The sequence below is a fragment of the Patella vulgata genome, chromosome 1 (assembly GCF_932274485.2).
Source record: "Patella vulgata chromosome 1, xgPatVulg1.2, whole genome shotgun sequence".
NCBI lineage: Eukaryota > Metazoa > Mollusca > Gastropoda > Patellidae > Patella > Patella vulgata.
Genome location: NC_065879.2, coordinates 75,653,193 through 75,677,892, shown reverse-complemented (window position 1 = coordinate 75,677,892; position 24,700 = coordinate 75,653,193). Strand labels below are relative to the sequence as shown.

At 35.0% G+C, this 24,700-nt stretch overlaps 2 protein-coding genes across 3 annotated transcripts; one reads left to right on the top strand and one right to left on the bottom strand.

The window, feature by feature from the left end:
• Window positions 1–811: 811 nt before the first annotated feature.
• LOC126808698 (putative ankyrin repeat protein RF_0381) lies at window positions 812–8,874 on the bottom strand. 2 transcript variants are annotated; one of them, XM_050533619.2, is made up of 3 exons: window positions 8,746–8,874; window positions 5,825–5,937; window positions 812–3,691 (listed from the first exon to the last, which is right to left on the bottom strand). In XM_050533619.2, the coding sequence occupies exons 2-3, from the start codon at window positions 5,917–5,919 to the stop codon at window positions 1,207–1,209; spliced, it is 2,580 nt and encodes an 859-aa protein (XP_050389576.2). In that variant the 5' UTR covers window positions 5,920–5,937; window positions 8,746–8,874; the 3' UTR covers window positions 812–1,206. The 2 variants fall into 2 exon arrangements, with proteins under 2 accessions (XP_050389576.2, XP_050389577.2); XM_050533620.2 differs by having other exon boundaries at window positions 8,766–8,874.
• Window positions 8,875–10,771: 1,897 nt separating this feature from the next.
• LOC126808727 (L-proline trans-4-hydroxylase) lies at window positions 10,772–23,097 on the top strand. Its single transcript, XM_050533658.2, has 9 exons — window positions 10,772–10,873; window positions 16,985–17,063; window positions 17,924–18,005; window positions 18,612–18,722; window positions 19,657–19,748; window positions 20,899–20,989; window positions 21,718–21,847; window positions 21,937–22,088; window positions 22,414–23,097. The coding sequence occupies exons 1-9, from the start codon at window positions 10,861–10,863 to the stop codon at window positions 22,516–22,518; spliced, it is 855 nt and encodes a 284-aa protein (XP_050389615.2). The 5' UTR covers window positions 10,772–10,860; the 3' UTR covers window positions 22,519–23,097.
• Window positions 23,098–24,700: the final 1,603 nt, after the last annotated feature.

The following is a 24,700-nucleotide window of genomic DNA, read 5'->3' as shown; positions in this document are numbered from 1 at the left end:
GTGACCTTCATATTTTCAAACCTAAATTAGAATCTCTCGGTCATCCAGTGGAAATTTGGTCTTGTATTCAACCCGGATATAATGTTTGACCATTCCCTGTGTGAACGTTTTGATCATTCCATATATGTTATCTTTGATCATTCTCTTTAGTACCCCATCCCGTCTTCATTGTGGGGACATAGGCCAAAATATTTCATGAGGCATATTACACAGACATACGTTCATCCATCAAATAAAAATATACAGTGGCATATGTATGTAAGAATATTACACATTCCGCGAGGCCTTCATAATTTCAAACCTAAATTAGAATATCTCGGTCATTCAATGGAACTTTGGTCTTGTATTCAACCCAAAATTATATTACTGTTTGATCATTTTCTGTTGGGGCGAAGGTGGGAGAATCCCGGCCTTAAACACCAACAGTATAAATGTAATTGTTTTATCAACCATAGACTATAATATATAAAATATTATGAAATATCAACAATTTTATATTTGTTCCTAATTGGGCAAGAGAGAGAGAGAGAGAGAGAGAGAGAGAGAGAGAGAGAGAGAGAGTTGTGGTTTAACGTCCACTCGACACAAACTAGGTTATTTCGAGACTAACATATGGTTCAATTTTATTTCCATAATACGCTTGCGCGTAGGGGACTTTAGCAGTGGGAGGAAACCGGAGGACCCGGAGAAAACCCACGACGTTAGACAGGCTACTCTACTCCTTGTCACGTACAACCGGGAAATCGAAACCACGCCAGTTGACTCAATGACAGACTTTATGATACAGCGCGCACGTGCTAACCATTCAGCCATCCAACCCCCCCCCCCCCCGGGATTTCTAAAAAAATGAAACCAATCTTAATGGATCATGTAGGTCACTGGCCTGCAAGCTAGATGTATCCGCATGCTGATTTCCAAATTACTATAAGCGCCATTCAGATACACTTTTCAAAATTATTTACTTATTCCTTCGATCCCCATATATTTTTCAAAATTATTTACTTATTCCTTACCCATATCTTTGGCATCTGAGAAATGAAACACTGTTTTAATTATAGATGTACAGTTTAATCATTTTCCCATCGGTATTAAAGAAAGAAATCTGTGATTGGGCAATCATAGATGGGGACTTGCGAGGCACTCTTATAATCACACCTGCAGCAACCACGTTTTTACAAAATAGAACTTACACTTCTGTAAAACAAATCACCTATGCCGCAATATCCAAGGTAGCAGACTTTGGTCGTTAGGAAATTTCTTTAGTTTCTTGCATTTCTCTTTCAGTACATAAATATTATAGAGAGCAAAATACTGGTAACTATATTCACTATAATCATCATCTTTGTCTTTATCTATATCATATGAATCAAAATCATCAACGTCGTCATATTCATCGTAGCCACCATCAAATAAATACAGGTCGTAATATTTAGAATGAAGAACGTCTTTTAAAAGTAGAAATTCGTTTAGTTCGAGAGGTAGTTCTAGATTCTTATGCGCTTGGTGTATTATCAATCCAATCGTCTGTCTGATGACTCTCCTACATATAGATTTGAGAGATACATTATTACAAAATAAATTAAAAGTTTTTTTGTGGTGCGAGTAAAGTGATTCATCTTGATCTTCTTGCGTATCTTCCACATCAAAATTTAGAGTTGTCACAATTTCTTCCCTATGAGCCCCACTAAGATATAACAACTGACTTATGTCATCTCTTACTTGGTGGTTAAGTTCATCCAGACTAATAAGCTTCAAGCTACTTTCAACCGAGGACGTAACAAGAGTCTGGAGACAACAATTTTGAGCAACCAAATATCGAATAAAACTAACAACCATCATTGGTTCCCAGAATAATGGAAAACATACAGCTGTTTGAATAATTGTGTTACCGTTGATGCACGGCAAATCCAGGATTTTGTGATCCCCATTAGACATAATTAGTTTAAAGCATGTCAGATCAAATACACTTTTATCAAAATCAAGATACTGCAGAGCTGATCTTCCTAAATTATCGAAAACGTTAACCATTGCGCCAGCCTTAAGTAATTTCTTTACCAGAACTCTGTCGTTTTTCATAGCTGCAAACATCAAAACAGTTCTTCCGCTATTATCTTGTAAATTTACATCTATACCAGCAGCAAGTAAAATATCAACACACTCCATATATATTGGATATATCTGTCTGCAATATTTCTGAACAACATCATTTACTTGTCTCTTATTCAAACCGTCTTTCAACATTGTAAATCCAATGACACAGAGGTGGAGGGCTGTATGGCCTTTGTTATTCTGTGCATTTATCTTTATTTTAGGATGGGGTGTTAACAGTTCTAAATATTTACTGTTTAATAAAATTGCAGCTATCATTGAAGGTGTATTTGTTTTCGAGCACCGATGGTTTATATCCAGTTCACTATTAAACAACCATTTAAATGCTTTTGACGAATAATCAAAATTTACTCGAGCCAGTAGATGTAGCATTGTTTCTCCTACAGATGTAGCACCAATTATAATCAACTGGCGTCCAATATAATAATTGAAAACATCTAACCTCTTACACTTGAGAATTTCATGAAATAATTTAATTCCATTTTTAGTTGACATCAGATCTGATCCAAAATGTACCAACAGTTTAAAGATATTAAAACAATCTAAAAAGTGATACTGCACGCAGTAACTAATTGCTGTATTACTATTTTTATCAGTAAGATTAATATCTGCACCATTTAGAATCAGATAATATATGACCCGAATATCAGCTTGTTCTTTTATAAAAAACATAATTGGTGTCGTTAATAGTCTGTTCTGGTGATTCAAATTACAACCGCCTTCAGTTAACATATTTATCAGTTTATATTTTAACTTCACCATTTCATCCTTCTCCTTATGTAGTGGAGATCGACGGTTTGCCATGCCAAATAACGGCGTATTGCTCATTTTTTTATCTGCTTGATTTACATCTATTCCCCTGTTTATTAATGTCTTCACAATATCTATATATTTTTCATCACAACCACAACACAGAGATCGTAATACCAAATGGAGAATATTCCTTTCTAAAAAAGCATCAGACTCCATATTTGCGCCGTGATCTATCAGACACATCATAATGTCTAGCCATCCTTCTTTAGCGGCAATGAATAATGGTGGATCTGTCGTTGCATACGCATAGTTGACATCAATACCAGCTTGAACTAACTTAATCACACATTCTAGTAATAAAGAAAGAAAACGTCTATCTTTCTGAGTTTTAAAATAACCGAAAAGACAGAGTAAGGTATTTTTCTGGTTTTTATCAACACAGTGAATATCCGCACCATGATCTATCAGATATATCACAACATCTATCAAGCCATGTCTTGCTGCCATTAATATAGGTACATCTTTATCGCTATCCACATGATTCACATTCCCACCCGCACCAACTATTGTAGTTAGACATTTGAAAAACAAGTCATGTCTAGTTTGTCCAAGAAATCTGTAATTAGTCAATAGATAGTGTAAAACACCGCGATATTTAGTATCAATACAATGCACATCAGAACCATGATCTATCAGATCTATCACAGTTTTAAAATACCCTTTATCAACACCTGTCAAAATAGCTACTGCCTGTTCCTGCGATGATAATGTATCCAATATTGTTGGAAAATTCCCGTCATTTTTGGACTGTTTCAGTCTGGACCACAACCTGAAAAATACATTTTACATTTGTAAAGATATTTTATATTTATAAACAATACACAAACATCGAATAGTTAACAAAAAGTGTTACACAAAACTACCAATGTGGTGATGACGTTATTTAAAAAGCAGTGCACAAACATATACTCAGCCAAATTAAAAACTTGACATTGATGAATTTCAACAAAAAATTTTTTCTGGTAATTCAAATAATATTTAAAGTGTTTCTAACGATAGTAAGTAGTAAGAAGCCTTTAATTTCATAAAATTGTAAAGTCACGTGCATCACGTGACTTTTGAGCATATAAAGATGAAAAACCTGAAAAACACGTGCAAACAAATAATATTTAAAGTGTTTCTAACGATAGTAAGTAGTAAGAAGCCTTTAATTTCATAAAATTGTAAAGTCACGTGCATCACGTGACTTTTGAGCATATAAAGATGAAAAACCTGAAAAACACGTGCAAACACAAACTCGTGAGGTCAATCGATGCAAGTTTGCTTAAACTGAACACACACACGTAACTTGAACTGGAAAAACAAATTAAAATTGTTGTTTTCATCTTTGTTAGAAAATGCCGCGCCTTTCAAATGTAGAACGTCTACGTGCTATAGGTAGGCTCTATGCTGGTCAGTCTGTGGTCACTGTTGCAAGAGCCTTTAATTGTTCACGCCAGACAATTAATCTTAGAATGAGAGTGCTTCAAACTGGAACTATTGCCGACCGCCCAAGGGCGGGAGCGCCACGTGTGACGTCACTCCAGGACGATCAAGCAATACGATTACGTCATCTTAGAAACAGATTTGTCACTGCAACCTCCACAAGTAGAGAGATGTTTGGTGGAAGGGTAACTGCACAAACTGTTCGAAATCGCTTGCAGGCTGCTGGTTTTGGAGCTAGGAGGCCCTATAATGGACTAATATTGACACCTCTTCATCGCCGTAACCGACTTGTGTGGGCCACAAGACACATAAGAATTACTCAAAGACAGTGGAACTCGGTTGTCTTTAGTGACGAATCACGATTCACTTTGAGATTTGCCGATGGCAGGGTCCGAGTGTACCACAGACGAGGTGAACGTTACGCTCAAGTATGCGTCAGAGAAGTTGACCGATTTGGGGTCGGCAGCGTCATGGTTTGGGGTTCTTTTTGTGCACATGGACGTTCTCCTCTTGTTGTTGTCCAAGGTAACTTAAATGCTTTCCAGTACAGGGATCAGATTTTGCAACCTGTTCTTCTTCCGTTTATGCAGAGACATGGGTCTGGACTAACGTTTCAAGAAGACAATGCTCGACCCCATACAGCAATTGCTACCCAGAATTTGTTAAGAAATGCCGGTGTCCAAGTCCTGGATTGGCCGTCGCTTAGCACCGACCTTAATCCTATTGAACACATCTTAGACGAACTGGGTCGACGTGTTCGTCAGCAAGTGAATCCACCACTGACGTTGCAGGGCCTTCAACATGCTCTTGCTGAGCAGTGGCGACGTCTTCCTCGGGTAGTGTTTACTAATGTTCTGAGATCCACGAGAAGACGTGTGGCAGTACGAGACGCTAGAAGTGGCCACAACCGTTACTAAACACTTTATTCCGATTGTTCTCCAAATCTGTGAATTTCATTTTGGGGGGTACTGTGACATCACGAACGTTATCAATGTCAAGGACTTTCGGCGAGACGTAGTCTTGCTTTCTGTTGATGTCAAGGTCGTCTGTGCACAACATAACACTGAAATAGTTGCCTTAAACCAAATATTAAAAATCTAGTCCCAAAAATCCCGAGTGTCAAGTTTTTAATTTGGCTGAGTATATAAAAAATAAACTTAGGGTATGAGTATGCTTGGACGTATCCTATATCTAAATCACAAATTTTCTACCGGGTTCAGCTTCTCTACATTTCTTAGGTTACTAACTAACATACAAATCTGTAATTGTAGGCGTTCATTGGGGTTCTGTATTTGACCCTTCTTGTCCTTCGATTCGCCAGTATGACGACGAGTTAAAACAAGAGGTTCTTTTTATATTACTTTACTTTGGATCTGGTGATTATTAGATGCCATTAGAGGGATATATACAAAAGCTGAAATTATAAATACTCGTAACAGCATTGCAACAGAGTTCAATCGGACTATATGTGGCAAACCTTTTTCCCTCCTCTTCATCCCAATCTATCGTTCTTAGATCTGGCATGCTTCCTGGTTCTTTGTAAGTTTCTAATGTTGGTGGCGGTGTCCCCATTCAAATTAACTGACAACACTGAAAAATATGATTATTCATGACATTTAAGATAAAACAATAAATTAATACTTTTTAACGTTATGGATAATGATCTATGCTGAAATACATGTAGCTTTATTGATGAACGTCCGCTTCCAAGGAAGCATTTAAGTGATATTGTCGACAAAATAATGCTCTAGCCGTGTAGATCATTGTATCAGAAAAGAAAAAGGCCGAACAACTTAGAACAAGAAAATCATTTACCCATAAATAAAGATTTCAAATTTAATTTTGAGAATAAACATGCTGTAACTGCTAATCTGATATTGAATTGATATCTAAAGACTTCATCCTTTTTATGATCTTTTTTTCCCCTCTCTTTTCGTTGTAAAATTAGTTATAGAAATGGACATAAATGGGTAGCAACGCATATCTTAATGTAATATGAATGTATATAAACGGATTTACATTCAATTGTTGCTTGATAATGACTAGAGAAGCCTAATCGAAACGTTGCTCAGTAATAAGCAGTAATTGTACTCCATAGAATTGTGACCTGTATACTCCAGTTCAATTGAAACAATTTAGTATTTACAAAGGTATGATCAATTGAAAATTTATCAACATTCGGCTTCCTCTGCAGGCGATATAGATGAGAAATGATCAAAGCACCTCAGTGCATTTACAATCAAGGCGAATATATCGGACGGACTTATTTGGCTAAGTTAGAATAGTCTATCTGTTGTGTAATTACTGTCTTCGTACCAGCCCATTCTATTAACCTACCTATTGAAATCACCAGAAATAGACAAAAATGGCTATAGGTTAGTCATCAAGTACAAGCAACTGAAAGGACTAACCCCAGCACAGATACATGCCGACATGGTCTTCACTTTAGGGGATAACGAAATGGGCTGTGGAATTTAAGCATAGCAGAGAGAGTCTTGATGGGCCATCTACAACAACCATTTCAGAAACATTTATCGGGTGCATGACATGATTGACCACTCGACATATTGCCAATGTTGTTGGCATCTCTCATGAGTGGTTTGAGCACATTATCGCCAACGAGTTAGGAATGAAAATAGTTTCTGCAAGATGCGTGCCAAAGTTCTTTACGTGTCAGATTCCTGTCGTTCCGTGACAATCTGTGCCGTTTTGAAGAAGATCCCGATAAATGTTTGGCCAGATTCGTAACCAGAATCCAAAATTCAGCCATTTTCCTAGTAATAATGACGTCATATCAGCTGTAAACGACTTTTTTTTTTTTAGGGTGGCTGAAGAAAGATCGCAGAACTTTGGCCCGGGCGAACAAGGCGAAACCGGGTATCCTGCTAAGTCTACTATAAAATTCTTCACTTATTTCTTAAACAACTTGAAAAATATTTTCAGAATATTAGAATATTTCAGAATATTTAAAAAAAATAATGAAATGGGGTTTAACGGCCTATTGTTCTGCTCCGACAGGGTTAATGAAGACGGGCATGTGTCATACAGTGGGCTATGAGGGAAATTGTGCCCGGACAGCGGCGTTACGGCTTACAGTTGTGACGAATTCCATACGTTGTTCTTTGCCATGCCCTCTGGTATACACTGTCCCTTGCCAGGCCCTCTGGCCTGCACCACTGACAGGGGGGGGGGGGGGTGCTACGGGTAATCCCGATGAACTTTCTCGGCCAACACCGGGATCGAACACGGGACCCCCAGGTTATCGATTCACTGAGCCACCGCGGCTCCCATCCATTTTCTTCTTCTTCCTTGAGACTTTACGTCTGCTTTCAACTGGGTGATATCGCAGACAAGTGTTTCATGGGAAAATTGCAAGTGGGGCCAAATAAGAAGCTCGTTTTTCGGAAATATGGGCATAACTCCGAAAGGGAATGTTGCGGAACGCTGAATATCGCTAGGGCTCTAAATCTCACCCTACAAAAATCTGGTGAAAAACTGCAATGGAGAATTGACTCAGGAACGGAATAATAATACTTCACGCCAAATTTGAAAGAAATCCGTTAAAAACTACAGCCTCTATCACGCTCACAATTTTCTTTCAGAAAAGGGGGGAGGGGTAGCTCTACTGGAAATAAATAGGGTTTATGCTATTCACAATCGTCAACAATAGATTTTTTACGGCTGTAATAGTTGATAGATGTGTAGAGCATTGCACGTGCGATGGCTATTTATAGTATCATAGACTCGAGCTCTGGGTGTTATCATAGTGCGTATAGTGTATGCGAGAAATCACTTCAAGATAATTAAGCGACTGAAGCGTGTATATGTTACAGTCAATGTCTACAATCAGGCAATGTGTACAATACCTTTGTAACCCTAACCCTAACCCCCACCCTTACCCTAACCCCGCAATGTACACATTGACTGGTATATTTCAGGCATTGTACAAATTGCCTGATTGTAGACATTGACTGTCACATATATTCGCCGTGTCGAGACCAACTTTCTGCACGGTGCACGGGTCACCCTATATTATATGATGAAACAGTTTGTCTTGACGCGGATGGGACGAAAAACGGAGGTCCCGTTTGGTGAACACGTAAAAGATCCCTTGGCAGTTGGAATTCGATATAAGAGTAGGCCGTAGCGCCGCTGCCCGGGCAAAATTTCCCTCATAGCACACGTTATGGCGTATGCCCGTCTTCATTAGCCCAGGTTAGGAGCAGAACAGTAGGACGTTAAACCCCATTTCATTTCATTTCGTTTGTCTTGACCGTAAGTAGCTCAAGAGTCTGGATAAACTTTCTACATAGGCCAGGTTATCTAGTCTATAAGTGACTAATGAAATTATCAACTAAATTGTTGTTTACATTGATCATACAAATACATAATTTACACCTTTGTCAAGCTTAGTATACCCTTTTTAATCTTCTAAGTGGCTAAGTCGTTTCCTATGTTGATTAACACAGTTTACTAAACATTTACAGCCGAGTTGAAACTTCCGGATCTAATCGTGCATTCATGAAGTTAGCAAACCCATTTCTAGCATCCGGTACATGATAATAATGATAAAAAATGAAATAAAAAGAAATGGGGTTTAACGTCCTACTCAGCTAATGAAGATAGATAATGATAAGACGTAGAAGATTTAAACAATTATAAACTCTAATTTTTTGGAAATTGTTCTATCCCAGAGTGATATCCTTACGCCTTACGGTGAATAAGAAATATCTGTGGGAATATAGTCTACCTACTCTAGACGCCTACTCCTGAAGACAGGAATATAAATGGTTGTTTATTCTATATGAGTTCATTGCAGAAGACGAATCTAAAGGTGTCGGAGTAAACAGCGGTAAATGAGATGAGTAGGGTAACATAAAGTGCCTATGCACGGTGGGGACCCACCAGGAAAATCTCGGATATGATTGGCAGTTATAGAGAGTCACGTTTTATGACAGACATAGTAGGGTTTTAATGTCGGCGCGTGTGCTCCGAAATATTGAAGTTGTAGACAAATATGTATGTATTCTGTGTGACTTACAAATTTTTCGGTCACTTTTTGTTAATTTGTAGATGGGAGTCATCGAGTGTAGCTGGGTAGCTATGAAAGATATAGAAATCAAATTTATATCGATAATAACACCAGTATTTAATGCTTCATTTGGTGCAAGCCTTGTTTATCTAACGTCCATGAACATCGACCATTTTAAAACTTGTGCGAGTGGTGGGAGCGGGGCAAATAGCCCACTGCTGTTCGGAGCATAGCGCCTATACCTGGGCGACATACCCCACACCACTGTAGAGCTGATTACCCCAAAAAGATGCAAATAATTGTTATACGCCCACATTGAAATGCGGTCGTATATTGCCGTCTGCACGTCCGTACGTCGATAGGGCGCCCACAATTGCTTGTGGAAAATTGCTTGTTGAGGCTTTAGGGGCTAAAGTTAATATCGGATTGACTTTAAATTTATACACATTGTTTAAATCCATGAGACGAAGAAGCCTACTGATTTTCAACAATTTCCGATAATTAATGACACTTGATGACTTTGAAATTATTTTGGACGCTCAAGAGGCTAAAGTTAATATCCGATTGACTTTAGTTTAAGGTCATGAGATGAAGAATTCTATTGATTTTCAACAATTTCCAGTAATTACTGCTGGAGTTATGGTCCGTGTGGACGCTCAAGAGGCTAAAGTTACTATCCGATAGACTGTAAATCTATACACTGTGTGTAAAGTTATGAGACACAGAATCCTGTTGATTTTCAACAATTTCCGATAATTACTGCCAGAGTTCTGGCCCTTGTGGACGCTCTAAGGGCTACAACTATGTGCAAGGACCTAGTAATATATTCACCACAGAATATAACCCATACATTAACATGATAATAATCAATCGCATACGAACCGTATCATTGACACGTTTTAAATCTTATTATTTAAATTGAGGCGTACAAGGTCCTTCAGTGTGTGTGTGCTCTAAATATTTCGCCCGAAAAGAACAATTTTGCCAGCCCCTCCACTTTTAATTCATATAATGTGGTTCTCTGTCTCGTTCGAAGGTACTGGTTTATAGATAAAAAAAGATAAACGTGGTATGATAATTCAAGTGCACATAAAACTTATTATCTTTTTTGTAAAATTTGAAGGGTCAGAATCAGAGTATGGATTGACTCCAAGAAAATCAGCAGTTTAGAGCCAAGCTATTGTTTTTGAGTGTATTCCGATTTCAGATTGAAGCAAATAATACTTTCGTTAATTTGTATGCCAAATTTCGCTGTATTTGTAGCATTTGGTTAGGGCGGTACTGTTCTGGTTTCGGTAAAATATAACGAGCTAGGTGCGGTCAGTTTCGGCTTCTTCCGGTACAAAACAGTGTCATTCGGCAAACCTCCGTGGTTTCCGGTACCGTACACCCATAGAGCTATACATCTAGCTTCGTAGAATCAGCCGAGGTTTGCCGAATGAAACAGTGTGGAATATTCAACTCGTCACTACCGATTGAAAATGGCGTCAAGAGGTAAGAACAGCTTATTTTGTAACTGGTATAAACCACGTAAATTCAATCTTCTGACTATAAGTATGGTTAAAATTGAAAGATGCACCAACCATTTCAAAACGTGATGTATATCATTTGACGTCTGTCATGAAACAAGTTTAATTTTCCTTTTATACTATAATTGCATTCGGATATTTCGACTGTTTATGTAATTACTGTCAAAAGCCGATGTTTTATTATGGATTATAGGTCCATATATAAGGTCCATGGTTTTATATTATATGACATGAGTGAAAAGTAAATGGATAGCATTGGCTATGAATACAGATTAATAATTTAATATACCAGAATTCTTTGATTTAGGACAAAAATGAGATTGTCAATTTCATTGAATTTTATGGGAAGGTTATGCGAATTGGAATTGGATGCAATAAAATATTTGTCTTTTTTTAAGAAACAAAAACAATGCAATTTAACCCAACCAAAATACATAATATTTCAGAAACCATAAAATATAATTTTCTGCTAGAGTACAGTCAATGCAATAATTGTCATTGCAAAAATATAATGCTCAGATCAATGACAAGCATTGTGTTCAGATGACAAAACTGCAAATATGTGCCCTTGATTTAACTATAGAGGAGTTGTTTTTTTGTTATTACCCTTTTTCCACTTCTGTCATATATACCAACTTCCTGCAAAAAATATTGGGCAAAATCTTTTGGCAAGTCTCATTTGAATCGGATTGAATACAAATGAGGAGATTTGATTGTTCGATTAAAGAAAGAGAGAATTGGGGTTTAACATCCACTCAACACAAACTAGGTCATTTTGTGACTAACACATGGTTCAATTTTATTTCAATAAAACAAGGAGGTTGGACAGGCGACCCTACTCCTTGTCACGTACAACCGGCGATTCGAAACCACACCAGTTTCGAAACCACACCATCCAACCACGCGATTGTTTGATTAAATGTAAATGTTAAATAATGAATCTGAGTACATTTTAGGGTACATTAAAGATGGATTAGGCCTACATAAGATTTAGAGGAAGAGCTGACAGTTCTAGCTGTAATAGTTTAAAAATAGATAAAAAATAAAGGAATATTTTGAAAATTTGTCAAATTATTCTGAGCTAAGTTATTAATGTTGGAAGTTTTGATAAGAATAGGACAGTCTTGACTTTCATTGCTACCATTGTTATAATAATAAATAAAGTCTCAACTATCCATTTTTAAATTAAATTATTAAATTATCTTTGTGGCAAAAATGATACCTGATCTATACAACACACTTATTGGATGTACCCATATAATGACCCATGATCAATGTAATAGTATAAAGTTCAAGGCTGTTTCTTTTTATCAATAATTTGTTGCATCCATCCTAATTATTTAATAATTTAAGTAGCAGACTGGTAGCAATGTATTATTGTTTTCAGTCCATGTAACCTTAAAGATGCCTTCCCACATACAAAACTGGATGATTTGATGATATATTTGGAATAAAAAAATATTCAAGAATCAAACTGATTAATCTGTCAAAAATTTGCTTCAATCCTTCTTAAAAATTTGTATTCACGACGAAATACCCCAAGATATAAAAAAAATCTATTTTTAGAAGCCATTTTTGTCATGCAACTAATTGAGGGAGGGTCCATTTTCAGAATGTACTCAGAATGTACTTACTGTCCATTTGCCATACATTTTGAAGCCTAAGTAAATTCTTGGACCTTCTGTCAACTTCTTTTTCCGCAGTTTAATTGCAGAGTCTGTGGTACTAATAAAACCCTCAGTGTTCTTCCCAAAACTGCCTAACCATTTGATCAAGAAATAACAGCCGTTCCTTAGGTCAAGCTCGCAGACAATAAGCCGCCGGGTTGCCAGTTAGTGATACCCTGACAATTTTGCAAAGTAAGATTACATTAGTTGCTTACCAAAATGTTTTTTTTACAATTACCAAGGTTATCGAAAGTGTTGACTGTTTTATATATTGAAGCTTAAAACTGCCATAAACTAAAAAGTATGGATATTTAGCATAAATAGTTAATATACATGTACCAGAATAAAATAAACATCAGGTTAGATAGAATAATAAAAATGGAACTAAGACTATTGCCTAGGTGCTACTGGGGAAAATCATTAGTGATGTGGAAATCAACAAATTTTCTCCCGATGGTCCTGCATGGCTCGCGACAGTCCCGAATCTCATTAATTTCCATCGGTAGTACATTCCTGAGGCAAAAAATGCCCAGTGGGACCTAGGCATACAATATCATCCTAGATAATGAACTTCAACTAAACAATTTTCATGACCATTACAATCCTTAAAAGATAAGATAATTTATTTTATTGTGTCAAAAAGTCTACAAGAGGCAGCATACATTTGTAAAATAATGTAAACAATGTAAGATATGAAAACAGTAAAAGACGAAGTTAAAGATTGAAAATAAAAATCTGAAACAAAAATAGCGTTCGTGAATCATTCAAGAGACATTATTCAATGTATTCATTGGTTCGTGGTATGCCTTGAATATGGTTACATTTACACAACCATTTGTTATAGATCCATTATGGAAAAACTAAATCTGCCTATTGCATGTTTTTTTCTCGCTTCAAATGTTATGTAAATTATTATTTAAACGATAAAAAAGAAACAGTATCTAAAACACCTAAAATGATGTAAATAATTTTTAGCACAAAGATAAATATTGTATTCTTATTGTATATGAAATAAACTTATAATGTGAAAATGCATACAAATTAAAACTATAAGCTGCTCAGAAACCGTGAAATATCAACATTGTAAAATAATTAAACTGCATTTTCTCCAGTTACATTTTTCTTGAGAATGTGTTGTTATCTTGATAAATATCTCCAAAAGTTATCAACCGATTTTGACAATTTATCGATTATTTTGATCCCTAATTTGTGATTTTTTAACATTTTCACCATGTGAAGGGTTTTTGTCATGCCATCACACATTTATTAACACAAGAAGCCCTTTATCAACTCTCTAGATATAGACCATTGGATTTTAAGTAAATTAGTACAGATCGGCCATTTACATCTAAGGGTTTAATAAACAACAAATAAATCAATCTACACTACATTTTATCAAAACTTCAAATACACAGAATAAAGTATTTGACTGAAATCTTCAATATATTCATTTTTAATTATCTGTTTTTGAACTAGCAAGAACAGCCATCTCTGTTACACAAATCTTACATAATGCATCTTTAACCCTTAACCGGTCATTGTCGACTATAGTCACCACGACGTTATACAGCTAAGTGGTCAAGGTCGACTAAAGTCGACCACAGCAAGTACCTTTTTTATAAGCCGCATTTGAGTATTTAGTTTCGTATTTGATTGATATGGCCACGCATGCGTGTCAGACAGGAATTTGTCTTGTCAAGGGCATTGAGGAAACCATGTCTTTGTTCAACATTTTTTGACGAAAAACGTAATTTAACGGTGTCGGGAATGTTAAAGACGCTGGAAGTGGTTGAAATAATTATGAATTATTCCGAATCGGATTATATCGATTACACCGATTCTGAAGACGATATTTCTGATGAAAAGGATTTAGAATGATTTGCAAATTATAGATCAACTTATCCCCAGCAACTTTTTTATTGGTGTCGAGAGTCTATCACTTATAATTATTTGGCAGTAGTCGATTGAAATAGGCATACAAAATATTTCACGTCATAACGTCAAAATGACGTCGACCGGTTAAGGTTTAAGCGATTTATTCCAAATCCAAGGGACTTTTTTTGTTGTTGACTATTTTAATGTACATGTAACTGCCATTATCAATCGGATCAAAACACAGCTCCTAATTCATTTCATTTTTTATAGTTCAATATTTCATTTTACTTGCCTTACTACACTAGGATCTGGAAAAATTATTATATAACTAATTCAATTTATTTCAAAATTAGCCAATTTAAGTCAATAACTTTATTTTTACTGATCATTAGTAATATCATACTTTCATAGGTCATAAGTTTGGACTTTGGAGGGATGAACAGATGACTCAAGGAACAGTGTCACACCAGTGAACAGACCACTAAGAAATAGGATACATGTATTAGTCAATGTAAAGCAAATGCAGTGTACCCAGAAATTGAGAACAAGGTTACCCTACATGTATATATGTTGTGTTAACACCCAACAAGTTTTATGTTGACAGAAAATATAACTAATAAATAATTTATACATTTAATCTCCTGGGTTCATGGATATAATACTTTTATCATTTACTCTAAGGCTATCAATTATGAAGAGATCTCTTATAGATTTTCAATAAAATAATGCAAAAATATCGTTGTTATGGATTTCATAGTAATGTAGAATATAATGGTCTATGATATACTCTTATCAGTAGATTTAGAAGAGTTATTATATTTAAAATTGTAGTTCCCTGTTTTTCCGGTACAAAAGCCGGAGAAAGAAAGGGGGTTTAATGTCCACTTGACACAAACCAGGTCATAATTCGCTTGTGCTTGGGGATCTTTAGCTGTGGGAGGAAACTGGAGGACCCGGAGAAAATTTACGAGGTTGGACAGGCGACCCTACTCCTTATCACGTACAACTGGGAATCGAAACCACGTCAGTTGACTCATGACAGACCTTATGATACAATCCGCATACGCTAACCAGTCGGCCATCCAATCCCCCCTCGGTACAACAAAAGCAAGTCCTGCATAAGGATTGCAAATTGAGAATGTGACTTAGAGGAGTTATCTTTCCTGTCACATTTTGATATAGATAGTGAACATGATACAGGACAGATAACTCTATGGAACTGGTGACAGAGATAGTTTTATATTGAGTCATATAAGGAGGAGAGAGAAAGAGAAATGATGTATAACGTCCACTCAGCGCAAACTAGCCACTAGGTCATCTTGGTACTACCATATCATTCAGCTTTATTCCAATAATTTGCTTGCATTTATGGGTCTTTAGCTGTGGGAGGAAATCAAAAGGCCCAGAGAATTCCCATGAAGTTGGACATGTGACACTACTCCTTGTCACGTACACATAGGAAATCAAAATCAGATAGTTCTCTGTATTCAGAATGGGGAAACCAGAGAAAATCCACAAGGTTGTCACGTACAAGCAGGGAATCGAAACCATGCCACTTAACCCAATGACAGAGCTTATGATCTAAGGTGCTGCATACATTAAACCAATCGGCCACCCAAATCTCCTCATTTAAGGATGCGATTCGCTTCGCAGGGTTATCTTTCCATTCTATCTCTCAGCTTGGTAATACTTTAATGGTAATATTGATATGCTTACTTTAATTCATATAATTTCTTCCTGACATAGTAAATTGACTATTTACACATGTGAAAATACTAATTTGTATGACTTATTATCAAAATATTGCAGTTACAATAAATGTATTTTGTCCTACTTCCATAGTACTTGCAATTTATTGTCACATGTTTTATATTAAAGTAGATTGTAGTCTGTTAAGTTTCATAAACACTTTGACATTTCAAAGCTTTACAAGGTTTACAAGACATTGTGATAACCACAAATTCTAACTATCTAACTCTCATTATGGTAACAGATGGCACTGTTTCAACTTCCAAATGTAACATTTGTGTATCACCTTTGTTAGAAAAAGAACAGTAGGACGTTGAACCCCATTTGATTTCTTTGTTTTAGAAAATCTACTGCATTAAAAAAAGGTTATCACATTTAAAGTACAAGACTTATAAATAAATAAACTGGTACATCCATATGGTAATACTGTAGCAGTGTAAATCTTCGATAATAACTAAAGACTGGAACTATCCTTGAGACTATTTATTCCAGTTACTTTTATACAAGGCAAAGTTATGGCTGTTTGAAGATGTAGATATATCGTTTATTATCGTAGCAGTGGTACTTGACAACCAAGACAGTTTCTCAAATATCCATTTTATCTTTAAATTTTTAGATCTTACAGGTGTTCAAATTTATTTTAATCCTGGTTATAGGCTTGTTGTGTGAATAAATATCAAAATAAAAGTTTACATGTATATAACATTAAAGCCAGAAAAAAAGACCTGCAATAGGCAAATTTAGCTCTGCATAATGCATCATTAATCTTGTTTTATTTATTGTAGTATATAAGTTTAGTGAAGATTTTGATGTCAATGATGATGTTAAAAAAGATTATGAAGAAGGTGGATATTTTATAGTAAAGTAAGTGGCAAATTGTAGAATTTGTGGTGCAAAATATTGACAATATTTTCATCACATGAAATAACTGCATAACATGAAAAATTTATAATTTTATCGATAAAGCTAAAAAATGTCATATTCTTTGAAAATAATGATCTTGTTGGTAATATGACCAGCTGTTTCATACAATAAAGATTGTACTGATAAAAAGAAAGGAGTTGAATGCTTCATGGTAAAATATGAAATGAAATTTTGATGGGGTTTAAGGTCATACTGTTCTAGGCCAACTGGGCTAAGGAAGACAGGCATACATGTAAGCCATAAAGTGTGCTATGAGCGAAACTTTGCCCGGACAGTGGCACTACAGCCTACTTTTATTCGTAATCCAACTGTCAAGGGTTCTTTTAAGAGCACACCAATGTGTATATAGGGCCTTGTTTTTTTTTGCCCTGCACAACTAACAAGTGGGAACAACGTCGAAAAATCCAGAAGAACTTCATGGCCAATACTGGCTTCGAAACTCCAGGTTACCGTTAGCGACTCACTATGTTATGCACTGGGCCAACACAGCTCCTTCATGGTGAAAATGATATACTGGTAGTCATAAATTAATGGTTAATAATGGTAATTGATGGTAAAAATGCCCAAGTAATTGTAATGCTAACATTTTGAAAATAATGGTAATGTAATTTTACATTGGTGATGAAATGGCTTCAGACCTCTCCAAAATTTCTGTTCATCTGTTAGTTTTATTCCTTGAAAATTGAAATGAATAAAGAAAGCCATGATATTAAGACCCTTTAAAGCTATGGTACATATTTCATAACCCTTAAAGAATATATACCGGTAATATGAAATGTATGTGTTGGGTTTTTTTTTAGAGGTCTGTTGAATGAAGAGGAGTTAAATCAGATAAAGAAAGTTGTAGAAGCCGAAAATGACATGACAAAAAGTGCTTATGGGGTAAGGAATTGCATACTAAAACCTTTATTGTTCAAACTTAAAGCAATATTTCAAAAATTTTAAAATTAGATTTAGCAGATTATGGATTGGTCAGGTCAACTAAAATAGATTGGGGCAATCACAGATTTCAGAATGCAGTGTTGCTCAAGAAGTGGCAAAGTCAGATTGTTAGTTTTGTGGACAATTTTAATGCTAGAATTCGGGAGAGGGAAGAGAGTGGCTGCAAAATTGGCCATCAGATGTACTCCTAATAGACTATTGCAGGAAGAGCATACAACAGGCAATAATTAACTGAGAAATCATATGACAAACGTATGGACAACATTAAAGCCACTAATAGTTGTTCTACTTGTCCTAAACATTGTTTAAAGTTTATTTTCCAGGCAAGGGAAATAACTTTGAGCTATTTTAAAATTGAAGGCACATACTTAGGTTCAGTAATTTCAAATTAATGTAACCATATGAGCCAAATATTTCCTAAGTACGAGAAATATGATAGATGATAGATATAAAGTCTAATATATTCACATTCTAAGACATAACATATGAAGATCACCAGCATAATTTATAGCAATTGTTGGATGCTTTTGATTTTTGTTGATGCAGGTATCAGATGGAGAGAATGGGTTTAGCAGATTGGCTTTATGGAGTCATCCTGGAGACGATGTGACAGGAATGTTAGTTAGAACTGAGAAAATGGCTGGCACGTGTGAAAAGGTGATATATTCAACATTGATATAAACCGATATCTAATGAGGTGCATGAAAAATCATCTTTACCCTTTGACCACCAGGTGGCTGAAAATTTTTCTTTTCTACGGCTTATATTTGTGGGCACTACCAGACGGTCACGGTTAAAGGGTTTAATCAGAATTAAAAATATTTTTGAATGAGACTTTGTCTCTGCTGTATCTGTTTCGATTCATTTTAAGACAGCTTTCATTGAGTACCAATAATAGGTATTTAATTGTGTAGTATATAAACGGTTGATTCTGATGGAAACTAACATTGCTATTAACTTACTAGATATGTCTTACTGCAAAGAATTTTCTTATTTTAGGGTGTAATGGCATATGCCACATTAATTTAGTTGTTCATATTTTACTCTATAAGGACATTGTGATGTTGTAATTTGTTGTGACCCTGTCCGTTCCGGTCTATGTCCATTCACATGCGAGAGACCACAATTAGCGTAGGATCTTTTTTATTCTGTGGTCCGTTGTTTGTTTAATTTAAAGGAAAAAAAAAAACTTTATTTTTTTAATGATATTGGACTATTGCTCTTGAAGTTGATCCACTCAGTCTGCAAAATCTTTTTGAAATTTTAAGAAAAAAAATCCAAATGACACTGAATGATTTCTAACAATTACTCTCAGTTTATTCCGCTTGATTTATAAAACCTTGTTGACACTCTTATTGTCCTCACTATTGCCAGATCATGAATTTAGATACTAATAGTAACTCTTTGGATTACAAAACACTCAAGAAAATTTGTGTTGCCCTTAAATTGAAAGCATTAGGAAATTAATTACAAATATTGATTTAAAGCAGTTTAGGACATTAAACTTAAAACCATTTATACTTTATCTTGGGTGCTGTAGCTGTTGAAGGGTGTATGTTTTATTACCTGGCAATCTGTATTCAAATTGTAGATACTTGGTGGAGAGGTGTACCATTATCACACAAAACTTATGATGAAAAATCCTAAAACTGGAGGACGCCATGTTTGGCATCAAGACTATGGGTGAGCCAATTATTTTATTGAGAAAATCAATTAAAATGCAAAATAAAGAGATGCTGTAAAATTTTCAAATTCTCACAACTCTTTGATCACACAAAATTACATAAGTTTTGTAACCTGTTATTGATCAAATTATAATATAGGGTCTTTGCATGGTTTAACGTAGATACTTTAGAACATAAAGGTCTATCGTTGAATTAAGTGGCAACAAAGATTAGGCTTCCTAAGTCAAGCTGGCAGACAATAAGCCGTTAGTTATACTCTGACATTTTTGCCCAGTGCTTGCCCCATGAGTGTTTTTCAGGGAATCCAGTATTTTTCTGGTTAGATTAGGCATCTCTATTTTGCATATATTATATATTAAACTTCCCATACTTTTATTGGAAATAATTACTCAATAAATACTTTCGAGGGAATGTATCTCCAAGGGCAATATTCTGAATGTTGAATATTAAAATTTGACAAATTATAAAATGTGGATTATACTCAAAAATGAATTGAACCACTTTGCACATCTAAAGAAAGACTTGCATATACGAATTAATATCTTCTTTAGACTACCCAAGTTTTATTTTGGAAAATAATATTTAAACAGCCTTTTTGGAACAGGTTTTTTTTTTACTGTTAAATCAGAAAGAAAAGGATTTGTTTAAAATTCAATACTGAAATTGTATAAAAAGTCCGGGAATCACAATATTTGGAATTATTTATTTGATAAACAGATACACCACATCAGTTGTTCATCCTGTTGAAAAAAGATTTCTTAATTGTCAGATTTTAATAACAACTTTTGAGAATTATTCACCTTAGAGGCAAGCCTGGAAATAAGGCACCTGTCACAGAGAATGTCAGGCACAGATTCAGGCTTTGCCAGGCACAGAACCTCTGGTGCCTGTCATTTTGTCCGGCACTAATTTGTCTTTTTTTTATTGATATTATTAATACATGTCCGGCACTTAGTCGAAAATGTCAGGTACTATTTCATTAGTGCCTGACATTTTGTCCGGTACATCTGAAACTGTTATTTCCAGGCCTGCTTAGAAGCTTCATTTATGATTCAATCTTTTTGAAATTGTTTAGCTCATGACTGTTAGGGAGACTTGGCTGCTGGTAGGCATATTTTTAATTGCCTGCCAACTTATATTTTTCTAAGATATTGGTACAAGAATGGTAATTTGTTTCCTGACATGATGAGTGTTTTTTTGCCCATTGATAATTGTAAAAAAGAAAATGGCTGTTTAGAGGTATACTACATTTCTATGATTTAATGAATTGGACAATTTAGAGTTCTTTGTCTTTCAGTTATTTTCATGTTTATATGAATATTTCATCCCTGTGAGTCTCACGATGGTATCTTCTTACTATCATAGTTTAGGGCCAACACAAAATTTCAACACTTCTGTCCAATGAACAGCCCACGAAACTGGGTTGGTACATGTAGGTTGATTCTTTCAAGTTTATTTTATCATAAACTTACAAGGTGAATGGGATGGATATTGTGCTTTAGTGATATTCTCGACATCATATTGAACTTCAGAAGAAAAATCCACCAACCTTTAGACGCTGGATTTGTCAGAAATGTTAATTTTACATCAATACACGTTATTTACATTGTTTTGTGGCTACAAACCTTAAACGGGGCGGCAGAATGTTTGTTGGATCATAAGGTCTGTCATTGAGTCAAGTGGGGTGGTTTCAATTCCCTACTTTTACGTGACAAGGAGTAGGGTCAAATGTGCAATGTGTTGGGTTTTCTCCGGGTCCATATGTTGATCTCAAAATGACCTAGTTTGTGTTGAGTGGGCGTTAAACCCATATCTCTCTCTCTCTCTCTCTCTCTCTCTCCATAAACATTTTGGTTGAGAGGCCAGTTTGAAGTTTCTTTGTTTTTCCCAGATCATACTTTGTGTGGTTTTTTTTTTAGCTTGCACATACATGTTTGTATAGATAACATATTTTTATGTGAATTCAGATTTTGGAAGGATCACATAAGTGTGGTCGTATTGAACATCTAATGGTAGCTGGACAAACAGGTGCCGATATGGAAAGAGTTAATGAAATAAAGAAGGTGTGTCCCCACAAATATGTGGAATTAGATGCCGGTATGTACTCTTATTATTTAGATCAACAATGAGTTTGAAATTATCTGACTAGAAAAAATAAATGTTCATGATTTTGTTTCATTTTTCAGGTGATGCCTTATTTTTCCATTGTAATTTATTACATACCAGTGCCCCCAACCTCAGTGATTTAAGAAGATGGGTGTTTATACCAGCATATAATCGAGCCAGTAATAATCCTGTGTATGAACATCATCATCCCCAATATACTAAACTTCATAAGGTTAAAACATTTATTATTATAGCATATTCCAAGTTCACATTCATAAAATTCTAATTTACAAATAATTCTAATTTGTTGTAACTTGACATAAAAATTATAATTTGTTCTAATTCGTTTTAATTTACAATAAGATTTTAATTTACCAAAAATTCAAATTTGTTTTAATTTTCACAACAAAGCACTCATATAATTTACCACAAATTCTTATTTGTTCTAATTTTAACCACGAATACCAATTTGAATGATTTTGTATATCTGCAGTTTTGAACTGCAGGACTATTTCTGTTACAATGATGAATTGAAACAAGATATTATATCATTACAGGTGCCTAATTCAGCCATCAAAGATTGCAAAAATTACAGCAATATGGAGGGGAAAATATTTTTGGACCCAGCGACCGACAAAACAGTAAAATTGGACGCAAAATGAAATTCTTATTTCATTCATCGAATTGAAGAGAAAACATGGATTTATGATATATGCTGCTTTTTAAATTAGTTTTAATATTATTTCTAAATAATTCATAAGAATAAGTTAATGTGCAAATATATTATTTTGCTTTATTTTTCATTTAATTAATTATTATGACACCGATACCCTGGAAATTTTGTTTTTTAAGTAAAAATGAATTGAATTTGAATTTTATTGCTGCATGAATAAAATGTGTTGAATTGAAGAGAACGGATGAATTTATTATATATGCAGACTTTTAAATTATTTTTAATAATATTTCAAATTAATTCAAAGATAAATGAAAATAGCAAATATATTTTAGTGTTTTTTATTTTTGATGGAATTAAATTGTGTAAGAGGTAGACTATGATAAATTTTTAATAGAAATAAATTAAATACCAGTGATTTCAAATTGAAAAGAAACCATGGATTTGTGATTTGTGCCAACTTTCAAATTATATTAATTCGTAAGTTTAATGGAAACAACAATATGTTATTTTTTTTTGTTTTGTTTTATATTTAAATAATTGTTATGGCAGGTAATCTGGCAATAAATTATTAATATATAAAATAGTTTGAATTTTGTTACTGTTTGTAACCGTCTACAAATTGTAAGAAAGAGAGAAATGGGTTCATTTTGGGACTAACATATGGATAATTTTATTTCAATAATTCGTTTGCGCGTAGTGTTTTTTTTTGCTTTTGGAGGAAACCAGAAAACTCATGAGATTGGACGGTCGATCCTACTCTTTGTCACATAGAAGCAGGGAATCAAAACCACACCACTTGATTCAATGACAGACCTTATGATCATCAAACTCTTATATAATAAACCATTCGACCACCAACACCAACCAGAAGGTAAAGAAAAGATGCCTTGTTTAGAAATCTCTTGTGATGAATTGAATGTTCAGTCATGTTGGACTTCATGATAACATTGTGCTGAAAATCAAAGATGGCAGCATGTATTGTCTTATTTTGATTCTCAATCATACTCCTTGCAGTGTTTCATTTGATTAGAGCTAATCCCACTACTTACTGCTGTAAAGAAAGCAAATTCTTGTTCTAAATTATGACTGGTCAATAGTTTGATTAACAACCAATAGCTAACTGCGTAACAATACCAAACAGAGCTCCAAATTGGACCAAATATGTTTACATAACGTTACGCCATGACTCACGCTTTTATTATGCCCAATTAACCAGTGCATAGCAAAACATTGCAAAAAAACTAATTGTGTGACAAACAATGCTATCAACTGTCAACACGGATATAATATTCGTTTTGAGACGAACAACAACGTTTTTAATACCTTAAATCACTGTCCAAAGTTTTAGGGAAGGCACCTGATTAAAAGAAGGGCTGTCATGTTGCTGTGTTTGGGGATAGATTTGATTGAACAGGAAGAATAGACACACTCCCTCAAAAGCGCAAGTATCAGAAGCTAATCAAGCAATGGCCTGAGAGGAATTTCTCTGGCCATTGCTTCAGGAATATGATTCTCTATTGGTGGGGGGACATCCTTCTCCATATTAATTATCCAATAAAACTAAAACGCTAACATGAAATGGTAAAACATGAAATGGTGTTTAACATCCTACTTTCGGCACCAACCTAGTGTAGTAAATCCTGAGTGTTAGAATTGTTTTTACGTGCGTAGAAGGCAAATCATTAATTGTATTTTTTGTATTACTTGAGCAGGGGCTTATTGCGGATTTTTGCAGGCTGCGGTGGACCCCCTAAATATAAATCAATATGTCTAATTTTTTGCATTGAGTGTTTTTTCGGGAATAGGACAGATTAGAAAAAGGGACAGGGGGTTCTGAAAATTGAGGGGCTATAGATGCACCCTATTGGTGGAAAATCACATCAGGATGGCTGTATATGTTGACTCACTTATAAGGAAGGACCATTGCATGTTTTGTCATCTTGAAATCTTGCAGATTCTGTCTTAAGACACCTTGTATTCCAAAATTATTTTGTATTGTATGATCAAATTGCAGATTTTGATCTTATTGACATAAATAACCATTTTTGAGAAGAAATCTGCATTTTATGATTTAATGTAAATTGTAGTTGCAAGCTACAATGTATGGGTAGGCTACTTGGTCATATTTGATTTCAGTGTGTAATTCATGTATCTAGATATTTAATGAT